This window comes from Gekko japonicus, unplaced genomic scaffold (genome assembly GCF_001447785.1).
Source record: "Gekko japonicus isolate JY-2015 unplaced genomic scaffold, Gekko_japonicus_V1.1 scaffold2381, whole genome shotgun sequence".
NCBI classification, from domain to species: Eukaryota; Metazoa; Chordata; class Lepidosauria; order Squamata; family Gekkonidae; genus Gekko; species Gekko japonicus.
In genome coordinates, this window is record NW_015161476.1 from 129,850 (window position 1) to 153,515 (window position 23,666).

The 23,666-nt window shown below is 42.2% G+C and overlaps 2 protein-coding genes across 2 annotated transcripts in view; one reads left to right on the plus strand and one right to left on the minus strand.

The window, feature by feature from the left end:
- SLC5A12 (solute carrier family 5 (sodium/monocarboxylate cotransporter), member 12) overlaps window positions 1-2,955 on the plus strand; it is a 37,008-nt gene extending 34,053 nt beyond the window's left edge. The window contains exons 14-15 of the mRNA XM_015429145.1: window positions 116-243; window positions 2,791-2,955. Coding sequence (XP_015284631.1) covers window positions 116-243; window positions 2,791-2,955 — 293 coding nt within the window. The remainder of the gene's footprint in view (window positions 1-115; window positions 244-2,790) is intronic.
- An 11,863-nt stretch (window positions 2,956-14,818) lies between these two features.
- Window positions 14,819-23,666, minus strand: part of ANO3 (anoctamin 3) — a 113,305-nt gene continuing 104,457 nt past the window's right edge. The window contains 3 exon segments of the mRNA XM_015429146.1: window positions 14,819-15,001; window positions 15,930-16,035; window positions 17,952-18,032. Of these exon segments, the coding sequence (XP_015284632.1) occupies window positions 14,819-15,001; window positions 15,930-16,035; window positions 17,952-18,032 (370 nt within the window).

Here is a 23,666-nt window from a genome sequence, read left to right on the forward strand (position 1 = left end):
CTTGCCAGGTTTATTACAATCTGAAAATTATTACCAGTAGAGATAAGTTGTTTTTGTATATACTTGATTCACTACCCCAGAAGTTTATCATTGACTTTTACCTTATTCTATCTAGGGCCCAATAAAGGAGAAGATATTAATGCCCTTTTAATTCGTCCTGTCTGCAACATATTTTGCTTTTGGTCTCATAAATACAAAACATTGTGCTGGTGCAGAGTGGATCATGCTAAAACACCACTTCACGTAAGATGATCTTAACACATTACTCTTTCAAACAGAAGCGTCAGAGGGGTAGGGGCTGTGGCTGTGATTCAGTGGTTGAACAGCTGATTTGCCTGCAGAAGTTCCCAGGTTCAATCCTAGGAATCTCTGACAACAAGAATCAAATAGTAGGTGATGTGAAAGACCCCAGTTTGATACCTGAAGAGCATCTTCCAGACAGTGAAGACCAATGATACAAGGCAGCTTTATGTGCTCATGGGAGGTGTGGGATTGGGTTCAGAATGTGTGTGTGAAAGTATAGGCTCCCAATTCTAAATGGTGACTGTATTTGCAGTAACTCTTTCCTTCTGCGACAGCCATCACCATCAGAACATGTTCCCAATGGTGCCTCATTGTTAAACTTGGTTAATACAAAATTTATGAACAGTTCCTGGAACCCTTGCTGTGTGTCTATTAAAAGGACAGTGCAGATTGTTCATAATTCTCTGAGACTAACAACTTTGGCCTTTTTAACCATAAACATAAGGATCCATTAAGAACACCTTTTTCTAGTAATAAAAATAACATGCAATTTTCATAAGGCATCTGAGTTACTGAAAGGTGTGTCAAGAATGTTGAGGATTACCATGTATGGAAAAGAGAAATATGACTAAAGTTTGTCCATCTTACACAGAGGACAGGTCTAGTTAGAAAATAAGTGCCATTTTATTCAGTGGGGATTACTCCTGGGAAGCTGTTCTTAGGAGTTCTCAGAATTCATCTTTTCATTTCTGCGTGAAAAGAAAAATAGGCTAGACTGAGAAAGACGTTTCTTGTCTCACACCCTTCAGACTGACTTTCTGAATCAGCTTCTTATGCATTGCTTCCCCCAAGCTTCATCTTCTTATGCTAGTGCATGAATAAGAAACTGAAGTCTAGAACAGGCTTTTATGTGTTCTATTGTGTGTAAAGGGCTCAGGGTTGCTTATATACCTTTCCTTTTAGGGGAACAGTTTTAGGTAAAACCTATAAGTGATCATTCCCACAAGAATTTCCACCCATAAGAAATGTTTTTTCCTCTTTTATGCCCAATCTTGGTGACAGGATAGCTGAAATATTCATTACCTGAGATAATATACCCCATAAATGAAGATACAATACATCATGTGTTTGTTGAATGGAAGTGTTTTAGTTATTTACAGCTAAATGCAACTTATAAACTTTAATTTAATTAGTGCCTTTAGTTTTTTAGTTCCTTAAGAGGCTACACAATGGGTTGATTAATGTCTGGGCAAAACCACTGTGGGTCAAAGTCTGAAATAATTCTAATCATAGGCGTAATCTTCGTGGGGGCGGCGGGGCATGAGCCCCCGCCGAAATTTTCAGGAAGGTGTTCAGCCTCCCCCGGGAGCCACCTTTGCTCCTAGCAAAGCAATGTCTCTGGCCCAGCCCCAGCCCCCCCCCCCCGGGAAATTGGAACGTCTACACCCTTGTTGATATGATATGATGTGATATGAGATGCTGCTCATCAACAGCATTCCACTATGTTGTTAATTTTCCCAGCTGAGATAATGATGTGCAACATTTAGAGAGTTTCCTCAGCAGGCACTTGAACTGGTCATCTCACAGTGTCTGATTTGGTTAACTTCCTCATAGACGCCTTGGGGTGCTTGCCAAAAGGATTAGATTGACACACCTAATGTTCACTAAATTCTGTCTACCTAGAGCCCACATAACAAAACAGGCCTATTTATCTTTAAAAGAAACTCTTACTCAGCAGTGGAGATCTGGTGTGTGTGTGTGGGAAAGAGCTTTTGGCCTTTCTGAGAAGATCCCATAAATTCCTGCTTAACCATGAAGCAGCTATCTCCATATGAATGAAGATCAGGCAGGTAACATGGCTGGCTCTGACTGCATGGGAAGGCTTTTTAATGTCCATTCCCATCCCACTCTTTGGTGGCTTCACAGCACAGCAAGAAGACTTGCCAATCACTGGTGTTTTCTATATTAAGAGAGCCAGTTTAGTGTAGTGGTTAAGAGTCACAGTTAAGAGTGGCAGGATTCTAATCTGGAGAACCTTGTTTGATTCCCCAGTCTTCCACATGAAGTCAGCTGGGTGACCTTGGGTCAGTCACAGTTCTCTCAGAACTCTCTCAGCTCCACCTACCTCACAGGGTGTCAGTTGTGGGGAGAGGAAGGGAAGTTGATTGTAAGCCGCTCCATGACTCCTTCAAGTAGTGAAGGGTGGGGTATAAAGCTAACTCCTCCTCCTCCTCTTCTTCTTCAAAATGTGGCACCAGCAATTTAATGGATCCTGGCTGAGACTGAGATCCTTCAGTGTGGTGAAGGAATAAATGGATGGCCCCATGAGCATTTAATGCAATAAAATTAAGGAGTATCTACACACAATGATATGAGCCAGTTCTCTAACAATGTACTGGTGTAAGAATAAGAGCTGCTTGGCCTGAATGGTCAAGCATCTAAAGAAAGGAGAAGACACAGAAAAGAAAGATTACATTATTTTGAACTTTGGTCCATGACAAGCATCAATAGGAACTATCTGTTTCTTTTTTATATATTATTCTTTAGGAGGGATCAACAAAAGATCTCCACAAAGATGAAACAAAGAAGGCAGAAGGAGATGATGTACTCAAGAATGGACTGGATAAAGACATACAGACCCATATCCCTGGCTATAATCCAGATGAAAAATCATACATTAACACAAGCATGGAGACAGAATCTTACTTTTAGCCTTCCTGCACGAAACAGAATACATCCAACTAAACCAGGAAACTGCATAGCACTGCTCAACCTTTAGAAAAACAATTTGGTGGCAGAGCAATCGACACAGAAGACATTTATTTTTAACACCAGAAGGAACATTCATTTTCACTGACTGAATTAATTCCATAATGAAAAGCGAATTATTTCTTTAGTGGCAAATTTAATCCACAGGGAGGTTCTTCTTATTCACTAAGAATTCACTTCCCAGACTTTCTGCATCCATAGTACATTCCTTCTCAAACTTGATTTGGCACAATCATTCCAGAAAGACTGGAGTCTTGTCATGCTGGGACACCACTTGGGTGGCAAGGTACACATTTATGAAGGTCCTGCCCATATTGATGCCATTTGCTTTCAGACAGCCCCTTGTGGTTGCCATTTTCTCCTCTGTATCACTGGAGGGCTTTTTGAGGGCTTTAACAATTGGTAATTGCTATTCTGCTATAGCACAATAATATTATAGCTATCTATTGATATAGTAACCTATTATATTGTTAATCCACAATCTTCTGAATTCCCAACTTTCATTTTGGAAAAATAAGTCCCTAGCCCTTTTTATTGTAGAGATTTATGCTGAAAAGGACTATAGGTCCCCGGTCACACGAGAGGTTTTGGGCCGGGAGAGGGACGGATCTGGGGCGCAGCAAATGGGCGCGATCCCACCGCAACATCTGGGAAGTGTTGCACACTTGTCCCCTATCCGGCCCTTCCGCCCAAAACGCCACAGCAAAAATAAACCACCTACCGAGGTGGTTCTTCCGGCAAGGCCGCATCAAGGCTGGCCGTGGCTGGCCGAATTGCGCATGCTCACACATGCGCAGTTCGGCAGCCTCCCCCTCCCGACCGTGGCTTCCTCCCCGGCATCTGATTGTTCCGGGGAGCAACAGCGCCGTGGCTCAGGGGATCCATGGGATCCCACCACGGCATCTCTATTTTGGTGCGGCTCTGATTAGCCGCACTTCGCCCGTTTTTTTATTCTGCCGTGTGGCAGGGACCTAGGTTTACTTTTTAAAATGAATGAATGTTGGGAATTCATAGGAACTAGGAGACTGTGGTGATACATTGTTATAATGTTATTGTGCTATAGCATGGTAACAATTACTGATTTTAAAAAAACCTTTCAAAAAGCCTGGCAGTGCTGCAACAGGATAACATGCTGGGGAAATGGCAGCTGATGACGAAGAGTATGCACAAAATCTTCTTGCCTGAGAAAATGTCTTAGCATTTGCAGCGGGGATAATAAGGAAACAGAATTCTTGCTGTGTTGGCTGCACTCTAAGAAATGATGTAAAATTAATTTGACGTTATATTGGATAAGTGAAGTTTATTCACATCTCAGACTTGACATTTATCTTCCACTGCCTCTACCACTTAATTGAAAGAATGCAAACTGTGAACGAAATTGCATCTTTTCTTTCCAGATCAGAGTTTTATACTAGGCTTTTACCTCTTCAGTGGACAATTTAATTGTGTTTTATCTGCTGATGAATATGGGTTCTCTCTCACTACCGTTTGTAAGTAACGTAAGTAGCAGTAAGCAAGTTTGGTGTTTCTCCAATAGTTAAAATATAGTGACTTTAAGTCTTTAAGGTGTTATTCTTTAAGGAGCTCCTGGATTCTTGTTTTATTTTGCTGCTATAGACTAAACTAACATACCTACCCATCTGGAATAAAGCATGGATGAGAGCCTCTTCCTTAAGAGTCTTGTATTACAGATATCATAAAGGAGCCATGTATTGCAGACCTAAAGAGATCATGGATATGCTTGTACATGGTTGTTTGATGATGAATATTTCTCAGTTCCACTTCAAGTATTTATAAACACAGTGCAGCATCACATATCCAGTGTGGCAAAATTGCTGCATGCAACATTGAAACACCCTGCTGTATAGGTAGAAAATGGTTTCATCATGTAGGTCACCATATCTGGATCAGAGCATCTGATTGCAATATTAGGACAATGCCACAAATGTATGCAACCCTGGCATCCTGAATATGGGTTTACTAGTACAAATATATAGGACCAGAAAAGCTGCACTAGTAGAATAAATATAGTGTCTGCTTTAAAGTTATCAATATTTATTACTGAAAATGCAGTATTAAAATGTGTATGATACAAGAATTAAATGCATTTGTACATATAAACTTTGATAAGCCAGTGTCTCAAAAAAGACAAATTTAGATTAAAGTGTCTTACAGTAAATTCAATCAACTCTTATCCTTTAATTTTCTAGTAACTGTTTTCTCATATTAATTTTAAAGTTTGAGAGTATCCATTGGGTCAGAATAAAGTAATTTTAAACCAAAAAAAGGAAAGTAGCACATCAGAAATTCATTTCTGTCCACAATTGTGAGGTTTGTTTTTCTGATAAAGTACAGCAATCATTAACAATATAGAGAATATTCTCTACATCTTTACTTAGAAATCAAGATGTCACAAAATACTACACATCTCAAATATATATGTATGTATCTAGAAATCTCTTATAAGCATGATATTGAAAATGCCAGTTTAACCATGCTATAGAATAATTTCACTATACAATATTGTTTCCAAACAATTGAAATTTCAGTTATGTTAAACTATATAGAGTTCAGAGAAATAGCTTGACTATATATATGTGTGTGTATGTTTTTGTGTGTGTATCTCCCTTATAAATAAAAGCCGAATGGTGGTGGCACTTCTCTAGAACATTCCACACGCTCCAAAATCAGTTCGCTCTCTGATCTGTCATTCAGAGGGTCTCCCTATCCACTGGCTGCTTTGCCTGAGTCCTGCCTCCAACATTCTAAACATTTTGCTGTTCCTCTCCCCCCCGTAGCCAGTCAGAACACAGAGGTTATTTGCATATGCAGCCTCATTGGCCTTTGCCTCGAAACACAATCATGTAGGTCACTCCTTAAAGAATAACACCATAGAAAACATTCTAAACAGTTTTGCTGTTCTGAGGTAAAATGTGTCCAATCTCCAGGTGAGGGCTGGAGATCACTCAGAATTACAACTGCTTTCCAGATGGCAGAGATCAGTTCCCCTGGAGAAAATGGTGGGCTCTGTATCCTTATATGCTGCTGAGGTAGCCCCCGTATGACAGCCAATGTGACGTAGCAGTCAGGGCTTCATAGCACGGGAGAGGCTGCAGGTGTGTGGGGGGTGGAAAGTTGAAGAGTGAGGGCAAAATAAAGGTAGGTTGATGATTGGCTGGGAAGGAGATAGGGTTGCCAACTCCAGGTGGGAAATCCCTGGAGATGTGAGGGATGGAGCCTGGAGAGGGTGAGGTTTCAGGAGGTGTGGGACCTCGGAGAGATACAAATCCATAGACTCCGCCCTCCAAACCAACTATTCCCTTCTGGGGAACCATCGTTGCCAATCTCCAGGTGAGGGCTGGAGATCACTCAAAATTACAACTGTTCTTTAGGTAGCAGAGATCAGTTCCTCTGCAGAAAATGGTGGACAAAGTGTCATTATACCCTACTGAGGTCGCCACAGCAAATTGACACTGAGTGTCCAAAGCTGGGGCACCCGCCCAGAGCCTCTTTCTAGAGCTTGTTGTATTTATTTCCACAACGGACCTTTTTCCTAGTAATTTTATAAACCTCTACACACACAATAAAATAAATAGTGGAATTAATTTGAACAATCTGTTATTTTGAAAAATAAAATTCCAAGCTAAAATATTTTCCGTGTTACAAAGCACTATATTGTATGAGTATCTTAGTAACAAATTCGTTGGCATGATGCAGGGCAAATAAACGATACTAACTTGTTTACAGAGTTGCAGACAGACATAAATATGACTAAAGGCTGTTGCATGTGAACCTGGAGGCTGCTTTCCATAGTGCAGAGTTTACTAGTGGTTGCCACATACAGAACCATGACCAGAAGAAAACTCATACTACATAGGAGCATGAGGAAAAACTACAACCAAGATATACAAGAAAAAATATTAAACAGGTTAGCTTTCAGATTTCCCAGTGCATTTAAGCATAGATTTTCTGCCTCAGCAGACTACAGATCATACAGAAGCTGCTCTCCACGTCTAGCTAGCACATGCAGAATCAGATGGTTTTGTACACATCAAAAGTTAATTTGTTAGGGGCATGCAAATAGTCTAAGAGAGCCAGTTTGGTGTACTGGCTAAGTGCATGGACGCTAATCTGGGAGAACCGGGTTTGATTCCCCACTCCTCCACTTGCACCTGGCTCAATGACCTTGGGCAAGCCGTAGTTCTGATAAGAGCTGTTTTTGAAAAAGAGCAGTTTCTGTCAAGAGCTCTCTCAGCCCCACCTACCTCACAGGGTGTCTGTTGTGGGGAGGGGAAGGGAAAGGAGTTTGTAAGCCGCTCTGAGACACCTTTGGGTGGTGAAGGGCGGGGTATAAATTCAATCTGCTCTTCCTCCTCCTCCTAACTGTGTGCAGAGCAACCAGTTTACACAAGCTGCTTGCAATGAATTGGCGACACTGTAGACTGTAATAAAAAGCAGTCACCATGTAACAAAGATCCTTGTACACCATGCCCTGATCAACGTAATGCACGTTTCTGTGATTGGGCAACATCAGAGGGGCATTTGTGACCTTGGTAATTATGGTGTTATGATGGCAGCAATGCAGGAATCATAGTAAACTCTGTCTAGAGCAGATGTATTGATAGCATCAGGATTCAGGATCATCAGTAGGACATAATTCTCTTAGGATACATCCTGAATTCTTAAACCTGGTTCTGTGTTGTTAAGCACATCTTGCCACCTGTATTATTAATTATCATTATCTGTCCTTTTCTATGGTCTCATTAATGGTGCTGCCATTTATATCAGTAGACATATTGGAATTCTAATGGATGCTGCCTGTACGGTCATCTGTTTTAAATCTAAAACAGGTAAAGCAAATTGGTTTTATAGGACTCTGTGTTGTTGAAATACATTTGCTAATCACATTCAATTTTTTTTTGCTTCTGTATGATCCAATTCAGTTCCTTATTGTTGTAAGGGGCTGTGCACTGGTACGGAGAGTATGAGGCTCTATCTCCGTACATTCAAACTTTTCCATTTTTGCCAGTGCCATCTGTTATAACTCACACTTGCTTGGACAGAATTCTGTTCATAAAAGTGTTTAAACAAAAAAAATATAATTTACAGTGCATCAAGACAAGATCTAGTAGAAGACTGTGCTATGTAGTAAACATTATAAATGCTGCTTTTGTGTACAGTTTGCAAATCTGAATGTGTGTGACTACATTATTGCAGTGTTTTTCAGTTTCAAATGGTTCAAAATTACATTGGCAATTTATAGGGTTGCCATCCCACCGATGGGGGTGGGGTTTACCTGCTTTCAGGGGTCCCAGTCTGCTGTTGCTCAGTTGGCCAATGGGGGAGCCCTGTCCTCGATCAGCCCCATCCGTGCCAATGTACATGGCACAATGACGTCACCTGGAGGTGATGTCATCATACAGGGCATGTTGCATGGTGGATTCTCTAGCATCTGAGAAAAAACTCTATGGTAACTAAATGCTAGATATCCAGCCGTTGAGGTAGAAGGAGTGTCTGTAGCTGAAAAAACCTCTGTTAAATTGCGCTCACTTTCCTTCTTGTTTTTCCCCTTCTTGCTGCCTTTAGGTGCCATCTTTCAAGATGTTTTTATTTGCTTTGGGGAGGGTGAAAGTAGTCAATTTTGAGCAGCTGGGCGGCGAGCTCTGGACGCTGGCTGCTAACCAGAAATTGGTTGCAGCCACTCCCCCCATATCCAGGATATCCAGGACAGCAGGCTGGAGCCCCCCACTGGCAACAGGGGACCTGGCAACCCTAGAAATTTAACAGATGGTGAAGTTGCAGAAGGGCCATGCAGGGAAATGTGCCAGTTGTGTTCTAGAGGCTTGGTGGGCCTGGTGCACTCCTTAGAGAAGAAGAGGAACTATGGACAAGGGCATCTGGGGTTAAGTTGGAGGCACGTGGAGGCTGGTGGTGGCATTGACTTCCAGGGATCAAAACAGACTGGATAAAAGGTCTTTTAAGACCTCATGGTCGATGGGGAAGGGGAGGCCTCACCAGTGAAGGTCATTGGCCCAAAGACCCTTCATTGTCCTGATTCCTGCCCTTGGGCAAAGGGCATTAGAGGAATCTGGGTTGGCCCCACTGCAGACACAACTTTGTTATGCTGACCCAGAGGAAGCCAGGGAGGAAGGGGCAGGTTGTGCCCTTGTAGTAAGAGCATGGGCAAAAGGCCAAAGAGAGAATTTTAGGTGTAGCTGAATCCTTTTCCTATTCTTATCTGTGGCTCTGCCCAGGCTTGTTAAAGAAAAGAGATATTGGAGGGTGCACTCATGCACTCACCGTGGACTCTGATCCTCCTGGAGTCAGAGTCTGACAAGTTTTTGGTAGGGTACCAAAGATAAACAGTATTTCTAAGGAATTGGTAGTTCTTAATTAAATTCTTTGGTATGTAATTCATGAAATAATTCATTGTATTTCTAAAGAAGCACAAAGCAGGTATCAGTCTTAGGCCTGCTGTATTAAAAACAACAACAGAGAAACAAAAGTGCCCTAATCGAGCTAGGGGCAATATACATCATATCCTTGGAGGGGATAGGGGCAACCTGTTTGGGGGCCCGTAGAATTGGACCCCCTGGTCCAATGTTTTTCAAACATGGTTGGTATCTTGGGGAGAGGCTCCAGCAGCTATCCTGCGAGTTTGGAGCCTCTCCCTCAAACTCCCTCCCCTCCAGTCCCCAGAATATACCCTATGTTTTTGCCATTGACTTCAATGGCCCATAGGATATAATGGGGCCGAAATTGACATTCGGCTGGCCCCTTTTCAGGCCCGGAGTTCTAGCGCGGAGCCTGAAAAAGGAGAGGAGGGCGGGGGGGGGGCGGCGGCTATGCACTCCATTTTTCAGGACCGGCGCTCCGGCACAGAGCATGAAAAAGGCAGGGAGGGCAGCTCAGGAGTCCCCCCCCGCGGTGGTTGCAGCTGCTGCTGAAATTGGCGGCAGCGGCCATAACTTTTTAAAGAGCCCCTAGGGACAGCTGGGGGAGCCAGAATGACCTCACGTGAGAGGTGGAATTTGCCCCATGAATCCAAGGCCACCACCCTGGGGCTCAGGGAGGCAGGAGAACGTTTTGCCCCGCCGCGGGCATCGCAGCTGCCACAGAGAACAGCGGCTGCAGCCATAACCTTTTAAAGAGCCCCTAAGGAGAGCTGGGGGAGCCAGAATGACCTCTCACATGTGATGTCCGAGCGGCAATGCTTGGACATCACACGCGAGAGGTGGAATTTGCCCCTACGAGTCCAAGGTCACCAACCCGGGGCTCAGGGAGGTGGGAGAACGTTTTGCCCCCCCGCAGGCATCGCAGCTGCCTCCAAGAACACTGGAGGCACCCATAACTTTTTAAAGAGCCCCTAAGGAGAGCTGGGGGAGCCAGAATGACCTCTCTCGTGTGATACGCAAGAAGTGGAATTTGCCCCTACGAGTCCAAGGCCACCACCCCGGGGCTCAGGGAGGTGGGGGAACGTTTCACCCCCCACCCCACGGTTGCCCAACTGATGGCTAGTGAGAGCAGGGGACGAGGCTTATGTGCCCGCCCCCTGGGCTCCTGACTGGCGGAGCGGTGCTCTGGTACGCTTTTGCAGGAACCGAGGCCTGCTACTTAGCATGGTTCCCCTTCCCAATCCAGCCTCTAGGACTTCTCCTTTTAAAAAAGAGCTGAAATATTTCAAGCAGGGAGAGAGTGGCTGGATTTTGTCTCCCTTCCTTTCCCAGACAAATAGCTAATCAATTAGATTTCAGCTTTTTTTAAAAAAAGGGAGCTACACATGTGCAAATCTGGTTACTCTACCTATATTCTTCTGGATCAGACACCAGGACAGCAATTACTCTTTCACATATCTTTCCCATGCAGAACTGCAATTTCATACAGATACTACTGAAATTAAGGGCACTGCTATATTTTTCAGAAAGAAAACATCCAAGCAGATTGTGCTTTTGATATTCATTCATAAAGCATTTATTTACAGTTTCAGTGGGGAAAATATGTCTTATTGTTTGGCCCAAAATACAAATTTCAGCACCAGAAAATGCTCCAACATTGCAACAGCTTTTGGTGGAAACAAGTTACGCCATAAAGTAAAAAATCAGATCTGATACCATAGATACCGTATGCAACAGCAGTAAGGGGTGGGGTGGGGAGAGAAAGATGACAATCAGAAGTGTATATAAAGCATGAATATGTTGTGACAAAGGAACAGTATTTAATAGAAGAATATCACAATGTGGCAACACATATGCCTGGTATGTACATGGAAATCTTCTGTTTATTGTACCTAGGGGTAAGTGAATGTGTTTGACATGTTCTTTATAAAACATTGTCACAGACTGGCTATTAGTTATACTTTATATGAACTTTTGTTCATGTAATATATCCTATGAACATATGGAACTACATTAGTATAAGATCTTTGGTCCGTTTTTGTTTATTCTGACTGGAAGCAGATGTAAAGTGTTTCAAGCAGATGGCCTTCTGATCCCTGCAAACTAAACTCTTTTTGACCTAAAGATGCATTAGGTGGAATCTAGGACCTTTTATGCACAAAGGATGTATTCTGCTTCTGAGCTTTGATCCCTTCTGCATAGCTTGATCCCAGATAGAGCCCGCTGCCTTTTATAAGTTATTTCCACATTTTGATTCATTCGCTTTCAGGAACTGATTTTCTAGCGAATTCGATGCAAGAGAGCCCTTTTCATGTTGCATTTCTTTAACAGATTCCTCCACCCTGCTGGTCTTATACATTAGGCACCCATTAACAAGGTGGGATGATGAAATATAAGAATGACAAGTGGTGAACAAATATTTATTTCTGGTGCAAGGGTTCCTTTTGATTGCATCAAGACACTGGATTGATTTAGCAATAGTTAAGACATACTGGACTAGTAACTGACCATAGGAATTGGAAAGCCAGACTGCAGCTGCTCATGCCACCGATTTTGAAAGTACATGCATAGACCAAGTTATTGTACACTAGATCAATGAAGATCTAAAGCATTTTTTGCAAAGATGCTAGTTCTGAAGTTCTGTGGAAAGTCCACATAGGCAGCTTGCATGCACATACCACAGATAGTAGTAATTCCTTTTTAAAAATATACACACTCAGAGAGAGAGAGAGAGAGACAGAGAGATTTAACCAGCATTCATGTTATACGTATTTCCTGAGAACAGAGTGTGCCATATATCTTTGTAAGATAATTTGCATTCAATGCAACCTCACAAATCAAATCCTAGCAGAGCATTTCTCCCAGCTAAAGCAAATGGCTGTTTTACTGCAACATTTAGAAACCACTGAGCATGTTTTTCTAAAAAAAACCCACAAAGGGCCCCAAGAAAACTTTTTTTCCTTTGAAAAAGTTTGTGTGCTTTCCATGGCTGGAAAAAAAAAATAATTTAAGAGAAGGCTGCAGTATCAAAGTCACTAGACTTGTCAGTTTCTCAGTGGGTTTAGCTAGGAATAAATCTGTGGCTTCAGATTCAAACTAGCACTGTATATGTTCACATTAGTTTTATAATCTGGAAAATCACAAGGATTCCTTTTCTTTCACTTTAATAACCAATCTCAATGTTTACATGGTCTGGATCAAATTGTGGCAGATGGGAGAAAACAGAAGTAGCAAAATAATTAACATTTCAATTGGGGAGTGAACTATATGCTTCTAAAGCTTGGACCCAGCCAAGGCAATCAGATAAAATTTAACAATAGCAAACCAAAGGTAAAACAGTATTCCTCATTTTATAACACACAAATAAAGTGTGTGTTTTAATGCCTTCCATATTATGTCTCCACCCAGCTCCTGTAGAAGTAGGCTTTTTCATTCTCTTCCATGGAGGACATCACCATCAATGGTCACATGGGAAAGGCTTCCTCTGCACTGAAATATCCAGGGAAGGCTATATCGGTAGAGAGATCTGCATGTACATACCCAGCTACTGCATTATTGGTCTATCCATATATAGAAAGGGCCTTAATATAAACTAGACTGTCGCTGTATAAAATAGTAACTATATGAGAGAAACACAGTAAGAAAAACTGTGAGGCCAGAACATCATAAATAGGGCATTCATGGGCTGAAGTAACGGGAACTGATTCCTTGTAAACATGATAATATTATATCTATAATAAAATGATTCATTCATTTCAAAGCTCATGCAAAAATATAACTTTTGATACGATTACTGTGCTTTGCTATATAATTCTGCAAATCTTGGAACGTGAAAACATAAGGTTTGCATTTACTTTGGTTAATATAAATAAGAAAGATTTCTACACCTGAAAACTTACAAAAGCAAGATTGGGATCATTTGGTCCCCCGTGGACAAGTGAATCCAGCACACTTGTTTGGGTTTAGTGCTTCATTTCTTCCATGGTTTGAAATATTCATAGTAAAGAATTGTAGTAATATCATCAAAAAAACATGAGAGTTACTCTTCTCTTTTGCAGGGATGTGAGAATCAAAGTTCAAGTTGCTACAAGAACATGTACTGAATACATTTTTAAAAGGCCTAAATGTGGAGAATAATCAAATACTATTTATACATCTATTGCCATGCTTTGATTTTATAGAAAAGAATGGTTTTATAGTCCTGTTTCACAATTCTCAAGCGAGCAAGTTATACTTTATATTCTGCTTAAACAGGTGCTTGCATAGAGCAACTAACAAAATTGACTTCTTAGGGTGAAATTATTTGCAATGCAATAAGACATTTCAAGTTGACGGTTGTTTTTTTTTTTGGGGGGGGGGGATATTTAATATCCAGGTAGCTCAAAGAGAATATTGACACAATTCTGCATGCTACATTAGAGCATGGATAGGACTGTTCACTTTGGTGGTATGAGATGGCCTTTATTTGCACAATGAATATCAATCATTGGAAAAGCCAGGTTGTTCTTCTGCAGACAGCAGAGAGGGGGGCAAAAGTTATCTGCTTGTGCAGTTCCATGTATAAGCCTTAAGATGTGTTCAGAGTCAATTATGTGACAAAGGCTTCTGCATGCAGACACTATACTCTGGGTGCAACGTGATTTTCCTTATGCATCACACAAGATTCTTGTAGGGGAGGGGGAGCTTTTCTGCATGCAGAAACCAGTTTCCAGGTATGGAAGATCGTTGGAGCCCCCCTTAAGTAGAACTGCTTGTTCTTTGTATTTAGAGAAATATATATATATATATATTTTCTTTTAAAGACAAACAAGAAGTGATGTGCAAACATCAAACTGCATAGTAAATATCAAATAGGCTGACATCCCTTTTAAAGGGCAGAGCCACATCCACAATCTCAGCAAGAGACTAGGACAAACCTGACAAAACAGGAAGCCTGCAGGACTGTTAGAGCATCAATTTATGGCCACAAAGGCAACAATTAATTTCACTAGATGTTTTCCATTGGCTATACAAATTCATTTGAACAATTAAAAGCTGCAGTAGTAGTGGATAAACATCATTTTAAAAAAGGAAATCATGCCCTTATGAAAGTTTTACATTTGATCAATTTTGTTTTCTCTTATGCTGTAGATGCCTTTCACAAGCTCTTTGTATCTTATCATACTTTTGCTGAGTGAATCCATCCTGCTGAGCCAGCATTCAATCCTCAGTAATCCATCTTCAGCATAGCCATTTGACTTCTCTGTGGGGTTACCATGATTTCTCCAGTTCACAGCAAAGCTTGATCATTTGTTTCCCAGTAGCAGCAGATATACAAGGCTTAAATTGACTCAGTGCCAGATTCCCATCTTCAGCCTGTACTCAGAGGAGCCAATTCTGATGTGAAAGTTGTGACTGCTATTCAGTATCATCTAAGGCCATTCGTGGTGATACTGTTTGCCATTCTTTTTCCGTTCTCTCTGCAAATGCTCTAATTCCGCCTCATACATCATTTCCTGAACTAAATATTTCTCCCTCCTCATCCTGTCACACAAATCTTTGGGCATGTCTGGTATTAAGTAGGCAATGAAAGATTTTATTCCAAAAACGAGATGCTGGGGAAAAAAAGAGAAAACAAATATAATGTTAAGTGCTTCCACCAACATGAAACTATTTAGATTGCTATGCTATGATCTTTAAAAATCTATTCACTGACTATGTAAGATGGTCTCAGACCTTTTATTGACTCAGTAACTGGCAAACTAAGCAAGGAAGCATCTACAAATAGTAAATAGTTCTGTCAGAGCTGTTCTTGAAAGAGCAGTTTCTGCCAGAGCTCTCTCAGCCCCACCTACCTCACAGGGTGTTGGTTGTGGGGAGGGGAACTGAATCTTTCCCTTCCAGTCAATCCAGGTCTCCACTATTTTCCTCAGGGCCAGAATGCTGGACACTTAGCCCTCTCCATTACGAATGACAGCAGTGAATTCTACATTTTCCTCTCAGTCATTTCCTGGAGCCAGTTTCTTGGAATATAAAATTAAACTAATACCTCTAATATTAATGAATATTTCTGTCTGTACATAACATGGAATCCTGATTAGATGCATATATATTCATATTTGTGTAAATGAGGACAGGAGGCTGTAACAAAATATGATGCCATGAGAGAGTGCTATTGGTGGCCATTGTCCAAATCATGTTGTGTGCATATCCCAAGGAAACTTTATATTCTGGGGAAATAGAATCATAGAACGTTAGCGTTGGAAGGGACCTTGCAAGTCATCTAGTCCAACCCCCTGCAGGAGCATAGCCGAAAGATAACCCTACAACATACCCAAAAGATGGTCGTCCAGCCTCCGCTTGAAAACGTCCAGCGAAGGAGCATCCACCACCTCCCCTGCTGAGCACTTAACACAGACTTTGCAGAGGGAGGTGATTATTTGTGGGTGTTATTGTATATTTTAAATTTGAGTTTGTAAGCCACCTTAAGACAAGGGGGAAGGTAGACTATAACCATTTTAATTCATACATAAATTAACTAACCTCAAATACTATAATAAAGGCCAATCGAGCTGCTAGAACATGCCAGAACTGCAAGGTAAACTCATAAGGTGTTGAACTCCAGGGAGGTGCTCTATAATCTCTGTACCTGTAACAATATATATATATTAAAAAGTCATTTGGTAAAAGCTTGGCTTGGCATTCTGTATTTGGTCTTCTTTTTGAAGAAACAGAAGCCTGTGTATGGAAACCTATCAAATGAAGGATGTTTGTGATCAAGGCAAATAATTCATGAACAATTTTATCTTAGAATGTCTAGGGTTATAAGAAAACACAATAGTAAATATTAATAATGTTCAAATGTGAATGAGCAATAACTAAGTAGAAATCAATCACACCTTGGATTCAGACCCATATATAGTGTTTGGCCTATAGGAACCCTGATGCAACCATTTATGATCTGTTCTATGTGCCTATGGAAGAGATGGAATCTGTAATGAGTACTGGAGCCTATCCTGCAGTTTATTTGAGGCTGTGTAATTACTTCACTGAAGGACTGGAGTGTTTTCTATTCAGCAGTCTTTCAGAGAGTTAGTAAAGTTTACCTTTCTCAAGAGGCTTTCAGCCACTGAGCCTCTAATGAGGATTTTAATTCTGTCGTGATTTTTTTTCTTCCTGCACTGTTCATCTTTGATGATTACATTTTCTTGTATTTTAATAGGTTTAATTACTACTGGCATTGCTTTGAGTAAATTACATTTAGCAAGCATATCCTGTTGTTCTGAGAGAGGTAGAAATTGATATGAATCCAACAACCTATCTTCAAAATAGTCTGCTTCAGGACTAGAGGCTAGGAGTCCTATTGACTATATGCTCATTACTTCCTCCTATTTAGATCACATAGGCTCCTTTCAGACTGGTGAGATTTTAGAAAGCGATCATATGTCTTTTTGAATTTTTATCAAAGTCTTTTCTCCTCCATTGTCAACTTCCCCATTTTCTATTTCCCCTCTTTCTTCGACACCCGTTCCTAAACTCAAGCTATTGAGGTGGAACCAAAATATGGCCTCTAGGAGTCTATCCTGTCTCAATGGCCCATCTACTGGGGCCCTGAAAAAACAAGACAGTTCCATCTACTGACCCCAGAGACTGCCACAATGTATTCTTTCACCAGATGTATATATTGCAGTCTATTACACTGTGCCTTTGGTCCACTCTAGAATTATTTCATCTTCTCCAAAAAACAGTGCCATTGGCAGGAAAAAAAAATGAGGTCAAGGGCCTATTGCTATTTTAAATTTTTCCAGTTCTAGCCTCTTTCTTGCCTTTTATATAAAGACTAAAGGTCTCTATAGGGACTGACCCACATCTTATATACTTTTCCCCATTAAATTTTATTGAATTTTTCAAATATACAATCAATACAGTCAGACATCGTTGCTGTATACATTTCAATATGAGGTATGAAATTAAATGCCTTATAAGTGGACCTTACAGTGATATTATAACATCAAAATACTTCCCCAAACATAATATAAATGACCCACATCTTATAAACAGTCTTCCAGATTATGAATCTGGTCCATGTTGCTGAGAGTCTCAGCAAACAGATAACATTTTGGTGGGTAGTTTCCAATTGCCTTAAAAATGCCTGCTCACCAAGTTCTTAAATTTCCCCCATAGTTAGGGAGGCACATTTTAACAATTTATTTAATGACCCCACAACCAATCTCTTCTACATTAACCTGACCTCAAGTAAATAAATTAATGAAATGAAAATAATGTATAAAATATAAATAAATCTAAACATGATTGTGTGCATTGCAGGGAGTTGGCATTTTCAACATCCCATTAGCATTCATAGCTTTGAGTAGACTAATAGCCATACTAGTCAGTGACAACAAGAATGAAAAGATCTTAAAAATAACAGATTTGTTGTAGCATGTGCTTTTGTGCGCAAGATCCCATTATTGGGATTATTAGATAAATAATGCTATCCATTGCATTGATCAAAGCAATCTAAATGCAACTCAAGCAGCCAGCAATTTGTCATTAAGTACATACCTGCAGTATCCTGAATATCCCATGCCAAGCTCACTCAGATCAAATACTGATAAACTACTGTTGACATATCCCTTCAAACATCTAAAAAGATAAAGTCTAGTAAATATTTTCTGTTGAAGAATGAATTTGTTATGAGTAGTGCATGCAAAGCATATACAATGCATATGTCATTCGTGCTCCTTGCCATAACCAATGCATGCCCATGATTTTTTATGGCATGCCTGTCATATTTTCAGTGGATGATGAAGGCAAAACATTCTTTACTCTGCAAGTAGGATAACAGAATTTGTGTTACAAAAATACACAACGCCTTGAAAGTTTAAAATGAAATTTATGCTTTGAAAAAAGTATACATGTAGAATTTATCTCTAAAAAATCCAAGCCATAGCTAAGTAAATATCTTCATTACTGTGCAGAGAAGTGCCTTCCTGGTTATGGCTGTTTGTCTTCTGCCAGTGGGGAAATACTTTTTTGATTCCCAGTAACTGTTATTGGCCTCCTTCTCGGTTTTTAGTGTTATGACTGTTTATATATTTTTATTGAATTACTGTATATACTAGGAACAAGACTCGTCGTAGGACCAATACACCGAGCCCTAGAAGGACGTGAGACCTCTGTGCGCCCCTGCCCTGGACACGCCGCAGAGACCCCGGTGCGGTGGCATGGGCTGCCATGGTGTCCCTGGGTGGGCACGGATGGCGTCTAGGCTGGCTCCACCACTGGCTGCCCGGGTGGCATGGCGGCAGCCACCGGGTTGCAGGGCAGCCATGCACATAGCCTGTGGGACACCAATGGCCAGTGTGGTGGGAGAAGCAGTGTCAGCATGAGGGCCCTCTGCCTGGCATGGCAGTTGGGCCGCATGTCACCCGTGAGGAGAATGAGGGCCAGGCCCCCACTATGAGCCCCCTGGTGAGACCCCAGGCTCAAGGGGACAATGGAACGGGCTTGCACTGTCTCCCTGGCTGGCTGGCACAAGCAGCATCAGGACCGCCTTGAGTGCTCTGTGGGCCAGAGGGTCACTGGCCCCCGTGCGACCGCAGGGTGGGTGGCGGGGTGCATTGGGCCTTGCACAGCAATGACAGGCATGGTAGCAGGAAGACTGACCTCCGGTCCCTGGTTTCTCCCCCCTCCGCAGACTGCAGGGTGGAGGGGCAAAGGAACAGGCTGCCACTGCCTCCCTGTCTGGGCAGGTGGCATCATCCCGCAGACTGCCTCCACCGCCATCAGGCCAGTGGACCCCACCCGATGGCAGGGCATCCAGCTACCTGGAGTTGGCCTCAGTCAGCGATGAATGCTGAGACACCAAAAGGATTGGCCTGGGGCTTTGACGCATCCAGCCGCTGGAGCATTCATCCTGCCCGGCGGCTCCCCACAGACTGAGGGCGAGATGCTGCCCAGTGGGTGTGTGGGTTGGACTGAGGCGATGGAGGGAGGGAATGTGGCCAGGGGATTAGCCCCCCCTCCTGACTGACAGATCAGGGGCCCAAAGGCTGTGGAAGCATGTCGAATGTTCAGGAGAGAGTCACACGAAAACTCTTTTATATATAAGGAGAGATTTATTTTATTTTAAATGTTTTTAATGTTGGATGCTTCTCCAGGAAAGAGAATCACATCTGCATTCCCAGGTGCTGAAACACCTGACATTTGACACAGAATGTAGGATTCTGTACAAGAACATCCACAGAAATTAGAGGGACTCACTAATTTCTATTTTTATCTGGATTGGATCTGCCATCCTGCCATGATGCACTAGGCATCTTTAGAATCCTACAGGCCCCAGAGTCTTCTCATGATTGATGATTTTGCATTTGTAGTGAATATCATGGCATAGATCAGATGCTCCTGCCACTTTACCCTTCGATGTTTGCAGAGACTGCGAGGAAGATCTGACCTACTATGTGAAGGCTGAAACAATCATAGCAAATGGTTGCAGTCCTAGACCTTCAAGGGAATAAGATCGTAAAAAGCACCCCAGAAATACTCCTACTTTCTTCTTGTTTCATGCTTGTTTTTATACCTGTTTGTAGTCATTGTTCTCCTTATCTGCCACTGCTTTGGTGTCCTTTTTAAGGCAATCAGGCTTTAGCAAACAATATGACAATATGTTCTGCTATTACATGTTTCGCTCAACCGAGCAGAGCCTTGTGGGGGTGCCAACCTGCAAATGGGCAAGATCAACAACTGCCCATATACATGAATGATCTGTTGTGGCCCCCACCTTGTGGAATGGCCTGCCTGTGGAGATCAGGAAGACTCCCACACTTCTGTCCTTTTGCAAACTATGTAAAACAGAATTGCTCAGTCGGGCGTTTTTATAAAGGTAAATGGAATGGTTTAGGAAAGTTCTTTTATAAAGGGACTGGAAATGTGGACTGTACTGCTGTGTATATTATGTATTATCTGTTCCCCATATGTAGTATCATATCCTCACTGCATTGTTTTTCAAAAGCAATATATTTTCTGCATTGCTTAACACAGCATGTTACCATATGCTTTGTTTCCGATTTCTGTAAACCCAGTCCTATTATGGCTCATCCTATTGATTGCATTAATTTACAATTTACATGTGTAATCTGCCTTGAGTCTCAGTGAGAAAGGCAGACAATAAATAAATACACAAATAAATAAATGATTTCTGAGGGCCACAGAACCACTAAAATTTGGCTATATAGAAACAGTGAGGGCAAACAAACAATATTGTAAATCTTACACTGAATGGTGTAAATGCTACACCAATTTTTTTAAAGGGTCCAGAGGGGATCCAGGAAACTACAGGCCAGTTAGCCTAACATCTGTCCAAGGCAAATTAGAAGAATCTGTAATCAAAGATAGAATTATTAGGAACACAGCCTGCTAAGTGAAAATCAGCATGGCTTCTGCAAAGGGTAGTCCTGCCTCACCAGCCTTTTGGAGTTCTTTGAGAAAGTGAACAAACATGTAGATAATGGTGACCCAATAGACATTATGTACTCGGATTTTCAAATGGTTTTTGACCACGTACTGCATCAAAGACTCCTAAGTTAGTCAGGATGGTGAAAACCAAACCAACTGTGAAGAACTCCACGAGGACCTCCACAAATTGGGTGGGTGGGCAATGGTGAAATTCAATGTAGGTAAGTGTAAAGAGATGTGCAATGGAACAAACCTCTGAATATGAGTGCTAGAAGACAACATAAAGGGAAGGCCTTGGCCTCCCTGCCCTGTTGTTGACCCTCCAGTTTGGTGTAGTGGTTAAGAGTGGCCAGGGGTCGTTTCATAGAAAAAGAGCTAGGGGAACTCATTAGCATAACTCATTAGCATATGCCACACCCCCTGACATCACCGGAAGTGTGTCATGAGGCCACACACCCCTGATATCACCGGAAGTGTGTCATAAGGCCACACCCCCTGCCATCACTGGAAGTGTGTCATAAGGCCACACCCACCACTCAGTTAGTCTTAGTCTTAAAGGTTAGTCTTAAAGGTGCTATTTGTTAGTCTTAAAGGTGCTATTTGGACTCTTGGACTATTTTGCAGCAACAGACTAACACAGCTACCTCAGGGAAGCTTCTGGATGGGGCTGGGAGTCCTTGCGGAGGCCACGTGGAGTGGCCTCGGCCAGGCAGAGGGGGAAGACGCCAACTTACCCTCCTGCTTCTTCCTCCTTCTGCAACAGAATGAGGCTGGAAGAAGGGGGTGGCCAGAAGAAGGGGCGGGGCTTCGTCGTGTGCCCCGCCCCCTGCACTTCACCCAGGGGAACTGCGATCCCCCCCGAAATGACCTCTGAGAGTGGCAGAACTCTCATCTGGGGAGCTGGGTTTGATTCCCCACCAATGCTCCCTCTAAGCTGTGGAGTCTTGTGAGCAAAAATTCTACTTTGCGAGCTCCTGGCATTAGAGTTGTGAGCCAGCAATTTGGCTACTGCATAAATTAGTTTGCTCTGGAGCCATCCGTCCTGAGCTAAGGCAAAAATCTGTGAGCTGGGGGCTAACAAACTGTGAGATAGCTCACACTAACTCAGGTTAGAGGGAACACTGTTCCCCACTCTTCCACATGAAGCCAGCTGGGTGACCTTGGGCCACAGCTCTCTCAGCCCCGCCTACCTCACAGGGTGTCTGTTGAGGGAAGAGGAAGGGAAGGTGATTGTAAGTGACTCCAAGACTCCTTCAGGTAGTAAAGGGCCAACTCTTATTCTTCATCAACTGATTGGTCAGTGTGTAAAGCAGGATGCTGGTCTAAGTGGACCCTGCTCTGATTCAGCAGGGCCCTTCCTATGTTCCTTAATGTTGCCCTCATGATGCTATCCTGATGTTGCCCAGGAGCAAGTCACAATGGTATAAATGGTTGAATGTGTATTCTGATGTATATAGCCAATACAAATTATCATGTATAGCTGGATTCATGCCCCCTGCTTTGCAACTGTGTGTTGTGGCAGTTCCATTGTTATATCACAGTATGCTAAAACTGGGAGAGCGAAGGACGGGTTTGTTTCATCTACTCTTGAGAATATATTTCAAGGTCTTCCTGAAACATCATTGAAAAAGGAGGGAGGGTCTTTTCAAGGGAAAAATTGTTTGCAATTCAGTCCAGCTTCAGCTCAATTCCATTCCATATACAGTGACATACAGACACCACCTCAACAAACCAGACATCCAGAGGATATTTTAAAAATCCCCAGGGAATCAAAATAATTTCTAAAGCAGAATAACGTGTTCATTCACATTTATTGTATGGGTGGTTTCATATGATCACCTTGTATATGGATTATTTAATTAATGTTTAACAAATGAAAACTTCTCAGTCCACTGGGAAGATTCTGTTTGTCTGTGATAAAATGATAAATCAGTGAACAGTGTCCTGGACGTATCCCAAACAGGTTGCTTATCTCTGACAGAAGTGTTTACTCAGTGGCAGGGCTGAGCTAAAACTGACAAAGGGGAGGGAAACAAAGATTTTAGTTTTTTGCCTCCTGTGAAATACAGCCCAAATTTGATGATTTCTCAGGGAAGAGTTGTAAACAAAGATGTTAGTGTTTCCAGTATGACTCCCTCCGCAGTTCCTACTCAGACTGTGGACAATACTTTTTGAATTGGCTTCATGAAGTCTAACACAGAGCTATCATGGGACCAATTTGGAGTGGAGGAAGGAAGCATTTCCTCCACTCTGAGCTGAATGGGTGGTGGCTGGACAATTCCAAGCTTTCCTGGATGAGGCAAATTGTTTAGAGGTAGACTTCTTCCAATCTGGGTTTAGGCCTGGGAGATGGACAGAGGGAATGCGACTCTGTTGATTCTCCTGGACCTCTCAGCAGCTTTCAGTACCATTGATCATGGTATCTTTCTGGGCTTCCTATCTGAACTGGGAATGGAAGGCACCATTCTGCAGTGGTTCTGGTTTCAGGAGGTGGTGCTGGGGGATTTCTATTCAGGCCCTTGGCCTTTGGCTTATGGGATTCTGCAAGGTTCCATCTTGTCCCCTATGCCCTTTATCATCTACTAGGAATAAGGCCTGTTGTGGAAATAAATACATTGAGCTCTAGAAAGAGGCTCTGGGAGAGTGCTAAGGCTTTGGCCACTCAGTGTCAATCTGACCTCAGCAGAGTATAATGACACAGAGTCCCCCATTTTCTGGAGATCACCTGGAGATTGTCAACAATTGTTACCCAGGAGGGAATGGCTGGTTTGGAGGGTGGAGTCTATTGCATTGTACCTAAGGTCCCACCCCTCCTCAAACCTC